Raw genomic sequence first — 18,390 nt, 5'->3', positions numbered from 1 at the left:
GTATTTATAGGATGTCAACAAACAATTCAATGCTGTAGGTGCTATTCCGCAGAAAAGTGCACAGGAATGCCTCATTGGACCAAGGCCCCTATGAAGCTTTAGATCAATCTCAAAGGTCCATCAGAGACTATAGAACCAAGGCAGGAAAAAAGAAAGGAAGCAAGCAATCTATAAGCTGGGTCTTGCTATGATCAGATAGGTATACACTATAGAATCAATTGGAAGGGGAAAAGCCTTTTTCATCCCTGCCTTGTTCATGCAGTCCTCTATAAACACATATTTCTAAAATCAGAAAACAAAGTGGGGATGGTAATCTTCGGTGTCTCCCTATCACTATCATCTTTAAGGGTCTAAACTCTTTAGTGGGCCAAGGAGGCTCTTTTCAACCTTACCTTCCAACCACTGTCACAGCACTCCTCCCCTTATTCCCCACCCCCAGCCTTGTCAAATAACGTGGAGTCAAAGTAATACAAGTTTTATTTTATTTTATTTATTTTTATCCTCATCGGAGGACACTTTTTGCATTCATCTTCAGATAGAGCGAGAGGGAGAGAGGAGGAAGGGCGAGAGGGAGGGAGGGAGAGAAACATCGATGTGAGAGAGACACATGGACTGGCTGCCACCCACAGACCCCAACTGGAGCCGGGGACAAACTGCAGCCGAGGTACATGCCCCTAGGGAACCGAACCAGGTCTCTCTGGTCCACGGGCCAATGCTCCAATCGCTGAGCCAAACTGGCCAGGGCAAAATAATACACATTTTAAAATAATACTGTACCATTTTCAAACTGGCAATTAAATTATTTTTATAATTTTATAGCTGGTGGAATGTAAATCGATGTAATTTTCTTAGCGGGCGTTTTAAGTGAAAATTTCTTTAAAACGCGCACACTCTGGTCTACCGATTGCAGTTCTAGTAATTTAACTTAAGAAGTAAGAAAAGACGTGCAAGAATATTCACAGCAACATGGTTTATACAAGGGAAATAAACAGAAAACTACATATATATCCAATAATAGGTTAAATTATGATACAGGTGTACAACTGAATACAAAACGCAACCAGTACGAACAATGTAGATGATTTAATGACCTTAAAAAAACAAAACCACATCATGCATATGGGGCGGGCATACCATTTAACCTCACAGCAAACCTTGAAAGTAGGTACATGATCCAAGTTTTACATGCGAAGAGGTTTGAAACACAAACAATTTAACTCGCTCAGGGTCACACAATTAAGGAATGAAGTCAAGATTCAACAGCAGGTCTGACGCTGCAGCCCACGAGCAGGAACTGCAGCAGCTGGTCTCGGCTTCAACTCCCAAAGCCGAGCAGTACGGACCTTCCCTCCGCCGGTACAGAGCACCTCAGAGGTCCGGGAACACGCACCAGGCCCGTCACACAGGAGGGGACGCGCGGGAGCCGCTCTGGGAGGATTGAACTCGTCAGCTCTGCTCCCCTCCAGGGCTCCAGCCTTCACCTGCGCCGCGCTCCGCCGACTTCCGGCAGTGACGTCTGTAGCCACGCGCCGGAAGTGGACTTGCGGACTGAGACCTAGAAGCCGCGGTCGCCGGTGGCCCTGAGGTTCCGCTACGCCTCGGACTGACTGGCTGCGCTGCCTTGCTAGGCGTCCTCTGCCATGACGGCCCAGGGGAGCCTGGTGGCCAACCGAGGCCGGCGCTTCAAGTGGGCCATTGAACTGAGCGGGCCTGCAGGAGGCAGCAGGTGAGGCGCCGGGGCGAGGAGCCTTCCCCCCCGAACTGCCCCAGAGGCATGGAACCTGGACTGGATGGGTGGCACAAAGACGACTCCTAGGGAGCTAGCGGCGCCTCCGCCGTGGAGGCTTTTGTGCCCAAAGGATGCACATTGCAGTCTTTCCAGTAGGCCGGGGTCTGACGAGCCCTCTGGAGGGCTTGATCTAATCTGGGTAGGTGCGTCTGAAGATCTTCACTCCTAGGAGTAGGAGAACAGCAACTGTGGGATATGACGTGTGGGAGTCTGCAGCCTTAGTTTCTTGGTTTGGTTCTTTAGGGGCCGAAGTGACCGAGGCGTTGGCCAGGGAGACTCGCTGTACCCAGTCGGTTACTTGGACAAGCAAGTGCCTGATACGAGCGTGCAAGAGACGGACCGGATCCTGGTGGAGAAGGTACAGAGGTATAGATGTCATTGTAGTCTTTGGGCTGGTCCTGACCTACGCCCACTCTTCTCTGCAAGACAGCATATAAATAGCTTCCTGGTGGTCCTTATCATGAAGAGCTCAACTGCTTGAGATTAGTGTTCCAGTAGTTTACATATCAGCTCCAAAAGTGCTTAATAATTGGAAAAAGAAAAGACATTTGGAACATAAGGCATAAGAAAGTAGGTTGAAAATGATCAGTTGGTGACAATGCCTTCCAGTTTGTCATCCTTTTCTACTCTAATTTCCTTACACCACATAACCAATCTGTCGGGATATTCTGTTGGCTTTACCTTCGAAAGAAATTCAAAATCTTACTAGATATTACCTTCACCTATCATCCTGGTCTAAGCCACTACCATCCTTCACCTAGATGCCTGCAATAGATAATCAATCAATCAATACATAAATAAACAAATAAATTCTTTGTAGTTTATGTGCAGTAAACTGCATTCATTTAAATTATAGTTTCTCAGCCTCCGCACTGTTGACATTTTGGGCTGAATAATTAATTCTTTGTAGGGGGGTTGTACTCTGCATTGTAGGATGTTAAACAGCATCCCTGGCCTCTACCTATTAGATGCCAAAAGTGCCCTTCCCCATTTAAAACAACCAAAAATGTGTCTAACATAACCAAATGTCTCCAGGGAAGTAAATTGCCCTCCGTTGAGAACCAATGATTTTTAAAGAGTATAATCTGATGAGCTTTAATAGTGGTATACCACCATGAAATTCCCACTGAAAGAGAACATTTTCTTCACCTCCAAAAGCTTCCTGTGTCCCTCTCTGCAGTGGACTTCTAACTGGTCTCACTACTTCCACCTTGACCCCTGTAGTCTATTCCCCGCACAACAGCCAGTATGGTCCTTTTGAAGTATGAGTCAGATCATTCCTACTCAAAATCCTGCTGTAGCTCATTTCACTTAGTGTAAAAGCCGAAGTCTTTATAATGTTCCACATTGATTGAGCCCCTTGTAACATCTTTGACTCCATCTCCTATCAATTTGCCCTTTGTTCATTGCAGTCTAGTTACATTGGCCTCCTTCCTGCTCCTTAAGTATGCCAGGCAAGCTCCCATCTCAGGTTTTTTGTACTTGTTCTTCCCTCTTCCTGGAATACTCTTCCCCCAGCTACCTTTATGACTTGCTTTCTCATCTCAAATGTTACCTTCTTAATGATGCCTGTCCTCATGGCACTCCCCATCTTGTTTTCCCACTTTATATTTCTCCATATCATTCATATATGTAATATAGTTTACTTATTTTATTACCTATCTTTTCATTCTTATAAGCTCCATGAGAGTGGGAGTTTGTCTCCCAAGTGCCTAGAACAGTGCCTGCACTTTCTTTCTTCTCAGCCTTTTTATCGTTCAATACTAAATGATCTTTATTTGAAATTAGAGTGATTTTCACAACATGAAAATGAAAGAGCTATCATCAACTTTTTTCTTGATAAGCCTCATTTTTTATCTTGATATCAAATTGTAACATAATACATGGTAGTAAAACTATTATTAAAATGGCCTGATTTTGGAAACGGCCCATGTGTCCATCAGTAGATGAGTGGTTACTAAAGCCATGGTACATCTGCACAATGGAATACTAGCAGCTGTAAGAAAGATCTCGCCTGGGGTGGTTTGCTCAGTGGTTAAAGCATTTGCCTGCAGACTGAAGAATCTTGGGTTTGATTCTGATCAATGACACATACCTTAGTTGCAGTTTGGTCTCCAGCCCTGGTCAGGGTCATGTGGGAGGCGGCTGGTTGATATGTCTCTCTCACATCCATGTTTCTCTCCCTCCCTCCCACTCTCTCTGAAGATAAATGGAAAAATATCCTCAGGTGAGAATTAAAAAAGAAAAGGAGGATGGCATGGAGGGACCTGGAGAGCATTATGCTAAGCAAAATAAGCCAGTCAAAGAAAGAAGTATCACATGATCTCACTTACTCGTGGAATATAATGAACAAAATAAGTTGATGAACAAAATAGATCCAGAGACATGGAATTAGGGAATAGACTGACAAACCTCAGAGGGAAGGGGTAGGAAGAGATTAACCCAAGAATTTATATGTATATGTGTACAACCAATGGACATAGACAACAGTGTGGTGAAGGCAGGGGGTGATGAGAACGGGGAGGAGGGTGTCAACAGGGAAAAAAGGAGTACATCTATCTCACACCTGCCAGAATGGTGGTCATCAACAAATCCTCAAACAACAAATGCTGGCGAGGATGTGGGGAAAAGGGTACTGCTAGTGGGAATGCAGACTGATGCAGCCACTATGGAAAAAAATACGGTGTTTTCTCAAAGAATTAAAAATGGAGCTGCCATTTGACCTAGTGATCCCACTTCTTGGAATATATCCTAAGAAGCCTGAAATACCAATCAGGAAGAATATATGTACCCCCATGTTCACAGCAGCGCTATTTACAATAGCCAAGATCTGGAAACAGCCCAAGTGCCCATCAGTAGATGAGTGGATTAAGAAGCTGTGGTACATCTACATAATGGAGTACTATGCAGCTGTAAGAAAGAGAGATCTCTTATCTTTTGAGACAACATGGAGGGACCTGGAGAGTATTATGCTAAGCGAAATAAGCCAGTCAGAAAGACAAGTACCACATGTCACTTATTTGTGGAACATAATGAACAAAATAAGCTGTTGACCAAAAGAGATCCAGAATCATGGAAGTAGGGAACAGACTGACAAACCTCAGAGGGATGGGGGGTGGGAGTGGGAAGAGATAAATCAAAGAACTTACATGCATATATGTACAACCAATCAATATGGAAAATAGGCTAGGGAAGGCAGGAGTGGGCTGGGAGCAGGGAGGAGGAGGTCAATGGGGAAAAAAGGGGGACATCTGTAATACTTTCACCAATAAAAATAAATTAAACTAAGTAAAATGGCTTGATTTTAAAGGTAGACTATCATAAAATAGTTCCTTTAGAATAGTTCTGTTGCATGGACGATTTGATAGTTACAGTTCTAAATGATCTTTTATGTAAATGACACAGTAGGGAACTATTTACATGTATGGCATTTTTTTTTTTATTTTTTTACATTTATTCTTTTATTTTTTTCTTGAAGCTCCAGGAAGAATCTGTTTCCTTTCTTTTTCTAGCTTCTAGAGGTTACCAGGATCACTTGGTCCATGCCCAGCTTCCTCCATGTTGAAAGTTAGCATTGGCAGTGCGAGACCTTCTCACTTTACATCTCTGACCCTTCCATTGTCAGATCCCTTTCTTTGACCAGTCAAGGAAGAGTCTCCACTTTTTTTTTTTTATCCTCACCCGAGGACATTTTTCCATCTTTTGTTCAGATAGAGTGGGAGGGAGGGAGGGAATGAGGGAGAGAGAGAAAGAAAGAGAGAAACATCGAAGCGAAAGGGACACATTGAGTGGTGGGCACCCACAAGACCCAACCAGGGCCGGGGACAAACTGCAACCGAGGTACGTGCCCTTAGTGGGAACTGAACCCCGGTCTCTCCGGACCGCAGGCTGACGCTCTAACGTCTGAGCCAAACCGGCCAGGGGTACATTTATTCTTTTAATGTGAGTAAACCCAAGTGGATGGTGGCACATTATTATTTTTATATAGCTAGATTTGCTTTGTTAATATTTTGTTTAGGATTTTTGCATTTAGGTTCATGACTGATAGTGATTTATAAACTTTTTTCATAATGTCCTTGTCAGATTTTGGTATTTATGAGCCCCACATAATGAGTTCTAGAATGTTCATTTTTATTCTCTGAGTTTGTAGAAGATGGGGTTTATTTTCCCCTTAAATGTTTAGAATTTGCCAAGGAAAACCATCTGGGCTTAATTACAGATTCAGTTTCTTAAACAGCTAGACTAGAGGATTATTTATATTTCCAATTTCTTATGCCATTAGGTAAGCTGTATTTTTTTCTAGTAATTCACCGTTTCCTAAAATTCATCATGTGCTCACTTTAATATCTCAAGACCCATAGAGATGTCCCTTTTTCATTCCAAATGTTGAATATTTATCTTCCATCTTTTTTTTTTAATCAGGCTCACCAGTATTGATATTAATCTTTAAAAAAACACCTTCACCTTTTTTTACTAAATGACAATGTCATTAATACTACTCTCATTTTTATTTCCTTCCTTTTCATTTCCGTGGGTTTGGTTTGTTCTTTTTCTAACGTATTGAAATAGATGCTTACTTTATTTTTACTCTTCCAATATGTATTTAACGCTATACATTTCTCAAAGCTCTGTGTCTCACAAGTGTTAAAATGTATTTTGATCAATTAAAAATATTTTTCATAATTTCTTTGATTCATGAATTATTTAGAGTGCATTTGTTAATTCTGACTGATGAAGGATTTTCTGGTTATCTTTTTGTTATTGATTTGTAGCTTAATTGCATGGTAATCAAAGAATATGCGCTGTATAATTTGAGTTCTTTGATACTTACTGACCCTTCCTTCCTTCCTGGCTCAGCAAGTGGTCAATTTTTGTGACTGTCCCATGTGTGTTTGAGAAGAATGTGAATTCTGCAGCTGTTTTGTGCAATGTTCTATATATGTCAGTTAGGTTAAGTTTGTTAATGTCTTTCAAACCTTCTATATCTTGACTTGTCTGTTTGTTCTGTTAATTACTGATTGATGCGTGTTAATCTCCCGCTACCTGGATTTATCTATTCAGTTGTAGTTAGGACAATGATAGATGCAGAAGTGTAAGGATAAAAGCAGGGAAAACCTTTCTTTAGCTAAAATTGTGGGAGGTAATGACATCTGTAGGGAAAAACATAACATATGGTGAGATGCCTTATTTTTAGTAGAAGAGCAGGCTTCCTGTGGTGACATGGAGGCCAGAGGTGGTGGAACTGAGGTGTCAGCCAGAAGCACAGAATTGAGAATTGTGTTCATTTGATTTTAATATCAGTGATACAATAAATGCGGGACTGAAGGTGGTGATCAGAGGTTAAAATTGTGTCTTTGTTTTAGCGCTGCTGGGACATTGCCTTGGGTCCCCTCAAACAGATTCCCATGAATCTCTTCATCATGTACATGGCAGGCAATACCATCTCCATCTTTCCTACTATGATGGTGTGTATGATGGCTTGGCGACCCATTCAGGCACTTATGGCCATTTCAGCCAGTAAGTATTCTTTTTATTTTTTGTTAATTCTCACCTGGGGATATTTTTTTCATTAATTTTTAGAGTGGGGGTGGGGCGGGTGGAGAGAGAAACATCGATGTGAGAGAGATACATCGATTGGTTGCCTTCCACCTGCACCCTGATGGGGGCCCGGGATCAAACCTGCAACCCAGGTACGTGCCCTTGACCAGGAATCGAATCTGTGACCCTTTGGTGTGCAGGCTGACGCTCTAAACATGGAGCAACACCGGCCAGGGCCAGCCAGTAAATATTCTTGAAATAAACCCTTGCCAAAGTTTTAAGAATTAAAGGCAAATCTTAGGCAAAACCCATATTGGAAATCTTTGCATGGCTCTTGGCTAGTAGCAGGGGGGTGTGTAGGGTGGTGATGGTAGTGGTGGTGACATGGAAGGGGAAACTGCTTATCATGGTTTTCTGTTCACTTCAATAGTTCTATTTGCTATTTTACTGTGGGTCTGTGTGTATTATTTGTATTATTTTATTATGTGCCTGATTCGTAATTTTTTAAAAAGTTGTTTTGGTTTTGACACTTTGTTACCCCAATAGCTTTCAAGATGCTAGAAAGTTCAAGCCAGAAGTTCCTTCAGGGTTTGGTGTATCTCATTGGAAACCTCATGGGTTTGGCATTGGCTGTTTATAAGTGCCAGTCCATGGGACTATTGCCTACACATGCATCAGATTGGTTAGCCTTCATTGAACCCCCTGAGGTAAGGTAAAAGAAGTTAACTTTGGGGCCAGTTGTAATGGACAGTAAATAGCTGATCCATTTGATGGTGGGGGATTCGTTTTGGTATTAGAGCTCATTTCTTAAGAAATAAGATCCATTAGGAGTTTGGAGTCATTTTTTTAAGGATAAAATAACTTGTGATGAAAGTGTTAAGTACTTGATTCAGGAATTTATTTCAGTGCTCATTCCCACTCACCTATTACTCTTTCTTGTTTCAGAGGATGGAATTCAGTGGTGGAGGACTGCTTCTGTGAACCTGAGAAAGAAGCACCTGGTGCCTATGTATTTGGACCTCATTTACAACCTTCTTTATGCCCAGTGGTTCTCCTCAGCATGTCCACCCCTAACATCACTCATGCTGAAAAGAACCAAATCCACTCTTTTCTCCATGATGAGGAGACACATCCTAGAAAGACAATATACATATCATTACAAACACAAATTGTACCACAACCCTTGACTGAAAATAATGTAGAAAACTTTATTTATGTTTCCAGTATAGAGCAAAACAACAAATAAAACCATAACTATGTAAACAAAAGAATGTTTGCTGCTAAATCAAGAACCACAGCAGCATCTCCTTTCAATAAATTAAATGGTCAAGAACAGTGCTTTAAAAAAATTACACGTTTCCTTTAAATCTGTTTTCCTTAACATTTCACTCCTGTTTAACATAAGCTGGGACATAAAAATTCTGTTGGAGACACTTGTGGAAGATGTAAGAAACTAATGCTGGATTCTGATTATACATGATGAAAAGAAAAAAATAAACCAGACAGAAAGAGCACATAAATATGCTTACAGTGTAATCGCTACTTTACTATCCACAATAATGGATTTTTAACACGTTTAGGGGGAATGAGGATTGGAGGAATTGTTGGGGCCACAGGAATCTGAGGCAATGGAAGATACAAAGTAGTCATCTTTCCTCTGCCAAGAGGAACCTGGTACCTGTCAAGCAGATGCTGCAGTTCAAAATTCAGCTTTTTAGATAGCTATAGAAGGCAGAGGGCCAGCAACTGGAAAATGTATGTTACCATAACCTGCCCTGGTAAAGTCATAGCTAAGACTTAAAAGCTGATCTTATTCAAAAGGCAGGAGGAAGTCTTTTCTCTCTCTTCCTTCTTGAAACACAAGACCCCTTTCCCTAAGGTGCATTCTTACCAAGTTTTCGGTATTGCTTTATTTGCAGTGATTAAAAGAGACGACACTGTGCAGACAAACAACATAAGCAGCACACAGACATGAAACGCTCTAGATAGAGATGAGTTTAAACCTGGCCTAATAAACCATTTTCCCATGTAACAGTGATTTTGTGTTTTAGGGGCTGAAGTAGTGACTGTTAGCCTCGAATTTCCTTAACCCTTTAAAAGATTCTTAGAGGTCCAACCACAAAAAGCTTTTAAAACTAACCTTAAACTTCTGCCCATATTTCATTCTACATGGGAACTATATGTAAATGTCACTTTGGCCAGAGGTGTGTGTAATGTAGAGGAATTCCTGGGCAGGCTGACCTTCAGAGCACGGATCTTCAATATCTTGGGTCCTGGGTGAACCTGTCCTACTACTGCTGGACTCAACTAATCAATGGAGTGTTGCAATGGAACTTGTCCCCTTTGCCACCCTGACTAGGCCTGGAGGTTGAAAGAAAAGCAAAAGGAACAAATTGAAAATGACTATTTCTTAAGCCATATTGAAGGGTTATATCCTCTGTAAAGGTCAAATAGGCTGCTGGCACTTGGGTCAGTTTGTTCCATAGCCTTTTGGGCAATCAAAAGCTTTATATTCTTAATGAGTAGTCAAAGTGGCACTATTGATCAATTAAGTGAAATTCAAAAGCAGCCATAAATATAGGTAAATAGTTTCTCTAAATAAGCTACCCTGTAAACGAAATGACCTCGTATATTTGAAATTACCACTTAGTCACACAGGATAATTTCCTTATGCTTGAAAGATGGGTGTTTTGTGATCAGGCAATTAGCAAATAAGCTAAGCTCGCCTAAGTATTTCCATAACACACTTAAAGCTTCTAAAACAAAACTGAAATAGCAGGAGACTATTGGCGTGGATAATCTTGGTTTAGAGCCAAGTTTCTGCAGTCAGAATGAAGAATAACATTGAAAGGAAAATGTGCATACTCTGGGCATTTAGGTGAATGCCTCAAGTCTTCACTATGGCTTTAGAAATGAGTCCACAGGTTTCCTGGTAGAAGTTTCTTGAGTATGTCGATGCCAATTGTATGCCGCTTGAGTAAAATAGGTAGCAAGTAGCAGCATCTCAGTAACTTTGGCACTATGAAAGGAATATGGCTCTAGAACTTCCAGTTCCATTGCTGCATTTCCCCTTTAAATTCTTAGAGAAGGCTTTTAGCCAGGCTTCCTGGTGTTCCTGTGATTTTTGACCTGTGCCTACTAGCCCAGAGGGCATAAAAGGAAGAAGGAAAGGTGAACCCATTGGTCAGTGTGCGTCATCATCTATATTTCGCAGAAAACAGGTTGTGTGTTTTGCCCATGTCACAAAGGTAACCAGATTATATTTTAGTAAATCTTAATAGCTATCTTTAGAATTTCCTTAGTTTGTCCATTTGAAAAAAATCTGAAAATTTTTACTCCACCGTTTAAAAACAATTTCCATGGTAACACTGCCTGTATTACAATCTTAACCACAGAGTGGGTTTTGAGAACCAAACAGCTGAAATATACAACAACCCAGTATATGTACTTTTAAACCTGGTATTTTGGGGAAACTTGTTTTGAAGGAAGAAGTAGAAGCTGCAGCCATGTTTCAGTTTTTGTGTATCACCCTAATATAACATTAGAGTCCTAGAGGGCAGTGGATACACTCAAGAAAATTAGCTGGTTTTCATCTTGGCTGGCCATAGGTTATCTTCACCAGGATGTTAGGTCCCCACATACTTGGCCTTGAATTCCTTAGTAGGATGATGCTTTCTCTGTTGCCCTCATGATGTCATCAATGAACCATGACTTCTAAGACTCATCTTTAATATTGTATATGTACTTGCTTTTTATCTTTAGTTGACTTTCTAGTATCCCTTCTGACAATTCATTTTATTGGTTTCGCTGGTTAATTCTAACTTGCCTTCAACATGGCTTTAAGAATTGACCATTTTTCTAATATTGAGGGAATATCTTCTTCTGTAATGGGGGCAGATGACATAGAAGCTAAGAGCAGAACCACTGTTACAGTTTTGCACATTGAAGCTCAGCTCGTGGAGAGTTCACTCAGGTGATGTGTACAGAACACAGGCCTCTATTGGTGGGAGTGGTAGTAAGGAGCTGGCACTTCCACGGAGGATGGGAGCCTTTTAGGAAAGACGAAGCCAAGCAGAGTCACTCAGGAGCAGATTATGAATAAATGGTAATCACTTCACTCCCACCACCGCGGACCAGGAGGACTCGCTCTAGTCCCTCGGTGAGCACTTCTAGGAATTCCATGTCTTCAGAATTTGTCAAGGAGACAAATGGGCAGAAGAAGAGCACACGTGACAACCTGGTATCATGACAGCCAGAGTTCATGTGATTACAAAGCTGAAAAAATCAACATGCTTGTTTTAATTACTGTATACTCAGACTTGGAAGGCTGCTTTGGAGTTCAGTTTCACCCTGTGCATTAGTCCAGGGATCTTGTCCCTTTGCATATATAATACAAGACTCTTTCCCATTTGTTAGATTTTTCCTAAATTTTTTTTTTAAATGTGGAAAACCCACAAGTAATATGTAATATATCATGTAGTAAAAGAAGGAAAAAAGAAGGAAAAGCCACAACAGGGCAGGTCGTTAAGATTTCTAGAGAGAACCCAAGTAATTTCTAAGTGAAGCTGCTCAAGCCAAATTTTTCTGTCAGCTCTTTTATCCTTTAAAAAAATCTCTTTTCCTGAATGATACTGGTGGGACTGGCCCGCTGACACCACTGCAGTGCTGAAGCAGTCCCGCAAAAAGTCCTGCAGTCAGAGTATGAGAAAGAACCTTTATCTCTTTTTTTTCCCCCAGAGGTGGGTCCACTTCAACTGCCTCTCCCCTAATGCCACCCAAAGAAAGAGGCTTTGCAAGTAGTAGAACCTGAAAAAGAGAGAGAATGTGGGTATTCTGTCTCTAGGGTTGTCTGAAAAGGTTTTATACACAATAGTAGAAGTAATGTTGCAAATGTACCACCTAAAGCATCTCGTTAGGGTTCAGAGAAAACAGTTACACCCCCAACTCCTTAAAAAGTTAGTCTCACTGCTTTGTAAGAATCCTTGCCTAAGACTTTTAAAAGTCTTCCCTTTTCAAGAAGGAGATTTTGGCAGAGACAATGACTTTTACAGTTACCTATTAGTCTCATTTAAAAAACAAGCTAACATTTTCCCTATTGGTAGCTCCACTCTTGGAAAGGATACAGTTTTCATCACCCTCGGGGTTTCGGGGTGGCCCAGGCATATTCAACAAAACCAGCTTTGCTTCATGGGACTTGTTGACTACAACCTCGTTGAGCTTCACTGCTGTATGCATCCGCCTCACATTGGACTGGTCCCTGGGAAGGGAAGGGGAGAAGGAGAGGTGGTTAAGGCAAACAGAAAACTAGGCATACAGTCAACAACCTTAAAAAACTTGAAATACAGAGCTTTTGCTGTTAGCATGAATAATGCAATGAACAAAATGATTTCCTTATAATATTAATATGTTGGGTTTTCTCATTCTATGTTTGCTTGTTTTATACCAGGAACCCAGAACAGAGAAGAGGGATGGTTACCTTGCGTACAGTGTTAATTGGTAGCTGACATTCACAGGCAAACAATAGGGAGATGGCTGGACTTGGGGTGAAATGAAGAACAGATTCCATCCTGTGTGCTCTGGCAAAGGCACATCCGTGGCACTGACTAGGATACTATGCTGTGTGATAAGCTTGTGAGCTGGAAAACTTACGGACGCATGTTAAGCAGGTCCTGGAATCCTTCCATTGACTTGGCCTTTTGCCCCCGGGATGCCATGTACTTGTCTTTTGTCCACGTCATGTGCACCTTCTCCTGATAGGTTTCTGTCTCTTCATCCTCATCAGAGCCAATGCTGGTCAAGCGTAGCATTGAATTCCGGTCTTTCACCAGCTGTGCCTGAGGAAGGTCCAACACAGCTCTGACTCTATTCCCAATTTTCTCTCATGCTTCATCTTTCAGTTATTTTGAAACAATAACGTGATTATAGCGGGATAACTGATAAAGTGAGAAGGAAAGACTCTATCATCTTATAAAACAATACAGTATCATCCCTTTCAGTGATAGACTTCACAGGGCCAGGATTAGATCGACGCAGCGAGGTCTCACCTCTCTGTCCCGCTCTGTTTTGGACAGTCGCATGTGCCGGAGCATCTGGGACCTCTGCTCCATCATCAGAGTGCGTTCGTAGGTATACGCTGATATGTCACTGTCATGCTGCCACATATTCAGAGTGGGTGACAAGCAGAAAGGAGAAAGAAGGATGAAACACACATGTTCATTTCCACCCACTAAATTAAACCAGAGGAAGTATCACAAGATCGACCTGTTTCACTTGTTTTGTTTAGTCACTGAGCTACATAAACACAATACTGTTTATTGTAGATCGAATCCAGAAGCCCTGAGAATCTTGTCCATAATCTAACCATTACATATGTGTTTCCTTGAAACAGAAAACAAACTCTAGTTGTTTTTTTTTCCCTTAATACTGCTAGGTTATAAAAAAACAAAACAAAAACACAGCTCTCTGTGATTTCAGCATGAATACATGAATGAAAATTATATTAGCAGACACAAATCTGACAGAAATGTAAGGGCTATATAACAAAGAAGAAAACAAATATTAGGGTTGGAACTAAGGGATTAATCTACATTTGCAGCTAAAGAATTTCCCAAACCAGAAACGGTACTAGGAAGACAGAATGGGGTGGGGAGGCTGGTTTCTTAGATCTCGATTCAGCTTTCTCACCATCTCCACCACTTCCACTTCCGCCTCAATGCGCAGATGATACAGGAAGGTGGCTAGGTCCTTCTTCATCTGAATACTGTTGTCCTCCAGCTGGGCCACGGTGAAGATCCGTATGCTGCATTTTCGCCACACCTGAGAAAGCACCATACATACATGGAAAATTTGATGCAAGAAGGCAAAGTGAGTTATTTCTTAAACCACAGGCATTTTTACCTAGAACACCTTGCTACAGTAGCAGGGTGTTGGTTCCCAGCTTCCTACCTGCAACATTATTGTACTGGGCAAACTCTTGACTAAGAAATACATTAAACATTGTTTTAAGCAGGTCTTCTTTTTTTTTTTTTTTTAAATCCTCACCTGAGGATATGTTTTCATTGATTTTTAGAGAAAGAGGAAGGGGGGGGGGGGAGAGAGAGAAACATTGACTGATTGCCTCCTGATGTGTCCCACTGGGGACTGAACCTGCAACCTAGGTATGTGCCCTGACAGAGAATCAAACCCACAACCTTTTTGGTTTATGGGATGATGCTCCAACCAACTGAACCACCTGGCCAGGGATCTTTTAAGCAGTTCTTAATTTCATAACAAAACAACACCTGGCAGTGTTGGCTGGTTTGGCTCAGAACTTAAAGCGTCGGCCTGTGGACTGAAGGGTCTCGGGTTCAATTCCTGGTCAAGGCATGTACCTGAGTTGCAGGTTTGATCCCCAGCCCCAGTCAGGGTCATGCAGGGGGCAGCCAATCAGTGTGTCTCTCTCCCATCAATGTTTCTCTCTCCCATCAATGTTTCTCTCTCCCCCACCCCTCCCTTCTACTCTACCTAAAAATCAATAGAAATATATCTTTGGGTAAGGATTAACAACAACAACAACAACAACAACAAACAAAAACAAAACACCTGGCGAAAAGGGAAAAGATGGCATGTGATACATTAAGAGGACGCTTTATTCAGATAGCATATTGATGACACCATGCATACAGACTATATTTATTATTTAAAATTTCAGTTTAGCCCTGGCCAGTTTGGCTCAGCGGTTAGAGCGTCGGCCTGCGGCCCGGAGAGACCCGGGTTCGGTTTCCGCTAAGGGCACGTACCTCAGTTGCAGTTTGTCCCCGGCCCTGGTTGGGCCGTGTGGGTGGCAACCACTCGATGTGTCCCTTTCACGTCGATGTTTCTCTCTCTCTCTCTCTCTCTCCCTCCCTCCCTCCCTCCCACTCTATCTGAACAAAATATCAAAAAATGTCCTCGGGTGAGGACTAAAAAAAAAATAAAAATAAAATCTCAGTTTAGCCTTGGCTGGTTTGGCTCAGCAGTTACAACGTCAGCCCGTGGACCAAAGCGTTTCGGGTTGGTCCCTGGCCCTTGTCAGGGTTGTGTGGGAGGCAACCAGTCAACGTGTCTCTCACATTGATGTTTCTCTCTCTCTCCCTCTCTCTTCTTATCTACCCCTCCCTCCCTCTCTATCTGAAGATAAATGGAAAAATATCCTTGGGTGAGGATTAAAAGATAATAATAAAAAATAAAATTTCAGTTTAATTGACACACACACACGTGCATAACCTTGGGTTTCCAAAATCTGAGAGACTTTGATCTTTATTTTATTTTATTTTTCCATCGCTATTTATACCTCCTGTGTCTTCTTCCCCCTCCACCCTCGCAATGCCACACTGTCGTGTCCATGAGTTCTCGCTCTCTTTCTTTTTGCTCAATCCCTCCACAGTCAGTCAGTTATTCATTTATTTATTTATTTATTTATTTTTAAAAAGAATGTGTTTACTTGTTAATAGTTTTTCCAAGGACTCATATAAAACTTATCAATTTACAGAATTTCATTCGGAGATAGGTTGAAACTGGTATTATGAGAGAGCCAGGAATGCCCCCAGCTCTTCTGATTCTAAGCCTCAACCCTATATAATCAAAGAGGGAGAAGTTACCTAACAAACAGGACAGAAGTTAAGGGAGAGAGTCTCTGAGAAGTGCCTAACGTACCTTGTGCTGTTTGAGGAGGAAGGGTAACAGCATGAGCATGCCCCCGTCATGCACGATCCACCACACGTCAATGTGGCCCTCAGACAGCTGCTCCACGTTGCTGGGGAAGAACGAGATGTTCTTAGCCACTAGCAGGGCCAGATGGGCAGCAGTTGTCACGCGGACTGTGCCTAGGGAGAGCAGAGAGACACAGGATAAGCGGAGAACCCGAGGCCCGCCCTGCTGCCCACCTGACAGGAAAGCAAGGATGATGCTCCTCACAGCTCTTTGAGCAGCTTATACCTCCTCGAGTAACAAAAATCACCCAGAAAAAAACGGAAAAGCTAACAGAGTTAGATGGTCTACCATGACGTACACTACTAGGTTCTGTTTAGTACATTTCTAAGGGGGGATATGTGAATTTGGGAGATTCTGAAGCTGACAGACAACCCTTCCGATTCCTGTGGGAATGTCAATGGGGGAGCTCACAAATAAAAATATGTCAGTTTCACAGATAATCCCTAACATGAGACTTGACAGAGATAAGCCATCCTGAACCTAATGTAAAGCCAGAGAGGGTGAGAAGAATAAGGTCATTACAATCAGCAGTTATTTAGGAGCCCTTATAAGACCATGCTTCAGCAATGGCATAGCCTCTATTTAGGAGGCTAGGAGTTGGGGTCAGGGTAACAGCGATTTAACTATCTGCCCTATTTGGGCCCTTGGGATAGTATGATAAGTGCTTTGTACCAATAAAAGTCTTCCAAGATCGAGCATCCTCACTCTGGCGCCAGCCATTAGGCCATCCCATCACCACTGTATTGTGCTTCATGCCTCCAAGGCCACACGACTGGATGAGGTGGGAAATGCCCTCTTTCAGCTTGGCGGCCACCACCAGCTGGCAGAATCCTTTCACCTTCTCCGCTTCCATTAGGTGCTTTATGGTCTGAAAGAGACAGAACTTCAACACTAAATGGCTTCGTCCTGGACCTTTTCACTTATTACTCCTTCTCTAATTCCACTGCTCTTTCTAAACTCTGCCTAAGATCATATCCCCTATAGAAACGTCCAAAGAGTTAAAGTTATCCCAATGAAATTTCATGATCCTGTCTTTTTCATTTTTCAAAAAAAATCCCCACCCAAGTTATGTTGATTGACTTTAGAGAGAGAGGGAGAGAGAGAGAAAAACAATCAGTTGCCTCCTGTACATGTTCCTGACCAGGGATCGAACCCACAACTGAGATATGTACCCTGACTGAGAATCAAACTCGCAACCTTTTGGTGTATGGGATGACATTTCAACCAACTGAGCCACCTGGCCAGGGCTGTCTTTTTCACTTTTTAAGTGTTTACTATATATATATATATATAGGTGGTTGTCTACATATAGTTTCTCTGCCTTTCTTTCTATTCTGCTATTTTTTCTTTGTAACATATCAAATTCAGAATAGGGATCCTCACAAAATGAATTGTCAGTATTCTTTCTTAATTGACCAGGGTGAGTGTGAACAAGGTCTCCTTCTGATACCTATGTAATTAATTTAGTTATTAGTAACAGAAAAGGAGCAAAGAGAAGGCCAAATGTTATCAGTGTGTCATTTGGGCAGTTTACCAGGAAGCTAAAGCTTTACACTCCTCAGGGAGCCACTGGTCTAGTCCCCACAGATGGGGGTGGGGCAGAAAGACGCATGCCCAGTTAAGTTAGGGGGAACTAGAAAAGATACCTGCCTGTCAGTCACACCTGGGAACAGATCACTGGCCAGAATAGGCACAGCCACTGCAAGGGTGTAAAATTTGGGCTGCTTAATACTCTGAACAAAGAAACTCACTCTCTTGTACTTTTTTTTTTTTTGGTACGTGCCCCTAGCGGGAACCGAACCTGGGATTCTGGTCCGCAGGCCGACGCTCCAACTGCTGAGCCAAACCGGCCAGGGCTCTTGTACCCTTTTGCTCTTGGTTTCTCTTGTTGTTCTTGGTTCTTCTGAGACTCCCACTCTCTTGGCTTCCCTACATTCACCCACACACATAATGGACTAAAGAACTGTAACTAGTCTGATGCTGAACTAGACCTGGCTGCAACAGGGAACAGAAACTCAGGACACTGGCTTTTCTCTTAGCTCTACTGAATCCCCAGCTACACTGGTCCAGGGCTGGATTAAGGGAAATGGGACTTAGGAAACCCAGGGATATGATTCCACGCAAATAACAATCACTCATCTTCCTATGAGAGTCTCAGAAAATTCTTTTCCTGGAGATATCATAAGGACTCCACCCACAGCACTCAGTGGGGAAAGGAATACCCCAACTTCCCTGATAATATAATGCTGACCCAGATGCAACTCAACAAGAGGATTAAAGTATGGAATGCATCTCTCTGCTCCTTTCCCACTCACAGCCTCCAAACCAGCATT

At 42.2% G+C, this 18,390-nt stretch overlaps 2 protein-coding genes across 10 annotated transcripts in view; one reads left to right on the top strand and one right to left on the bottom strand.

Annotated features, from left to right (window-relative positions):
- The first annotated feature begins 1,534 nt into the window (after positions 1 to 1,534).
- On the top strand, positions 1,535 to 8,841 carry EMC4 (ER membrane protein complex subunit 4). Of its 2 annotated transcripts, XM_036270218.1 has the most exons (5): positions 1,535 to 1,726; positions 2,033 to 2,147; positions 7,153 to 7,306; positions 7,874 to 8,034; positions 8,273 to 8,841. In XM_036270218.1, the coding sequence occupies exons 1-5, from the start codon at positions 1,641 to 1,643 to the stop codon at positions 8,306 to 8,308; spliced, it is 552 nt and encodes a 183-aa protein (XP_036126111.1). In that variant the 5' UTR covers positions 1,535 to 1,640; the 3' UTR covers positions 8,309 to 8,841. The 2 variants fall into 2 exon arrangements, with proteins under 2 accessions (XP_036126111.1, XP_036126118.1); XM_036270225.1 differs by lacking the exon at positions 7,874 to 8,034.
- SLC12A6 (solute carrier family 12 member 6) overlaps positions 8,834 to 18,390 on the bottom strand; it is a 102,777-nt gene continuing 93,220 nt past the window's right edge. For all 8 annotated transcript variants that reach the window (XM_036270179.1, XM_036270181.1, XM_036270177.1 and 5 more), the window contains 7 exons: positions 16,730 to 16,925; positions 16,001 to 16,170; positions 14,012 to 14,143; positions 13,372 to 13,479; positions 12,977 to 13,161; positions 12,451 to 12,584; positions 8,834 to 11,511 (listed from right to left, as the gene is read on the bottom strand). In XM_036270179.1, the coding sequence (XP_036126072.1) occupies positions 11,420 to 11,511; positions 12,451 to 12,584; positions 12,977 to 13,161; positions 13,372 to 13,479; positions 14,012 to 14,143; positions 16,001 to 16,170; positions 16,730 to 16,925 (1,017 nt within the window). In that variant the 3' untranslated portion in view covers positions 8,834 to 11,419. The remainder of the gene's footprint in view (positions 11,512 to 12,450; positions 12,585 to 12,976; positions 13,162 to 13,371; positions 13,480 to 14,011; positions 14,144 to 16,000; positions 16,171 to 16,729; positions 16,926 to 18,390) is intronic.

The sequence above is a fragment of the Molossus molossus genome, unplaced genomic scaffold, assembly GCF_014108415.1.
Source record: "Molossus molossus isolate mMolMol1 unplaced genomic scaffold, mMolMol1.p scaffold_m16_p_1, whole genome shotgun sequence".
NCBI lineage: Eukaryota > Metazoa > Chordata > Mammalia > Chiroptera > Molossidae > Molossus > Molossus molossus.
Note: the sequence above shows the minus strand (reverse complement) of the source record. Positions and strands in the feature narration are given on the sequence as shown.

Coding starts and splice junctions, on each gene's coding strand:
- EMC4 (XM_036270225.1), top strand. CDS start 1,641: ATGACGGCCCAGGGGAGCCTGGTGGCCAACCGAGGCCGGCGCTTCAAG. Junction 1,727..2,032: donor GGGCCTGCAGGAGGCAGCAG/GTGAGGCGCCGG, acceptor TTGGTTCTTTAG/GGGCCGAAGTGACCGAGGCG. Junction 2,148..7,152: donor ACCGGATCCTGGTGGAGAAG/GTACAGAGGTAT, acceptor TCTTTGTTTTAG/CGCTGCTGGGACATTGCCTT.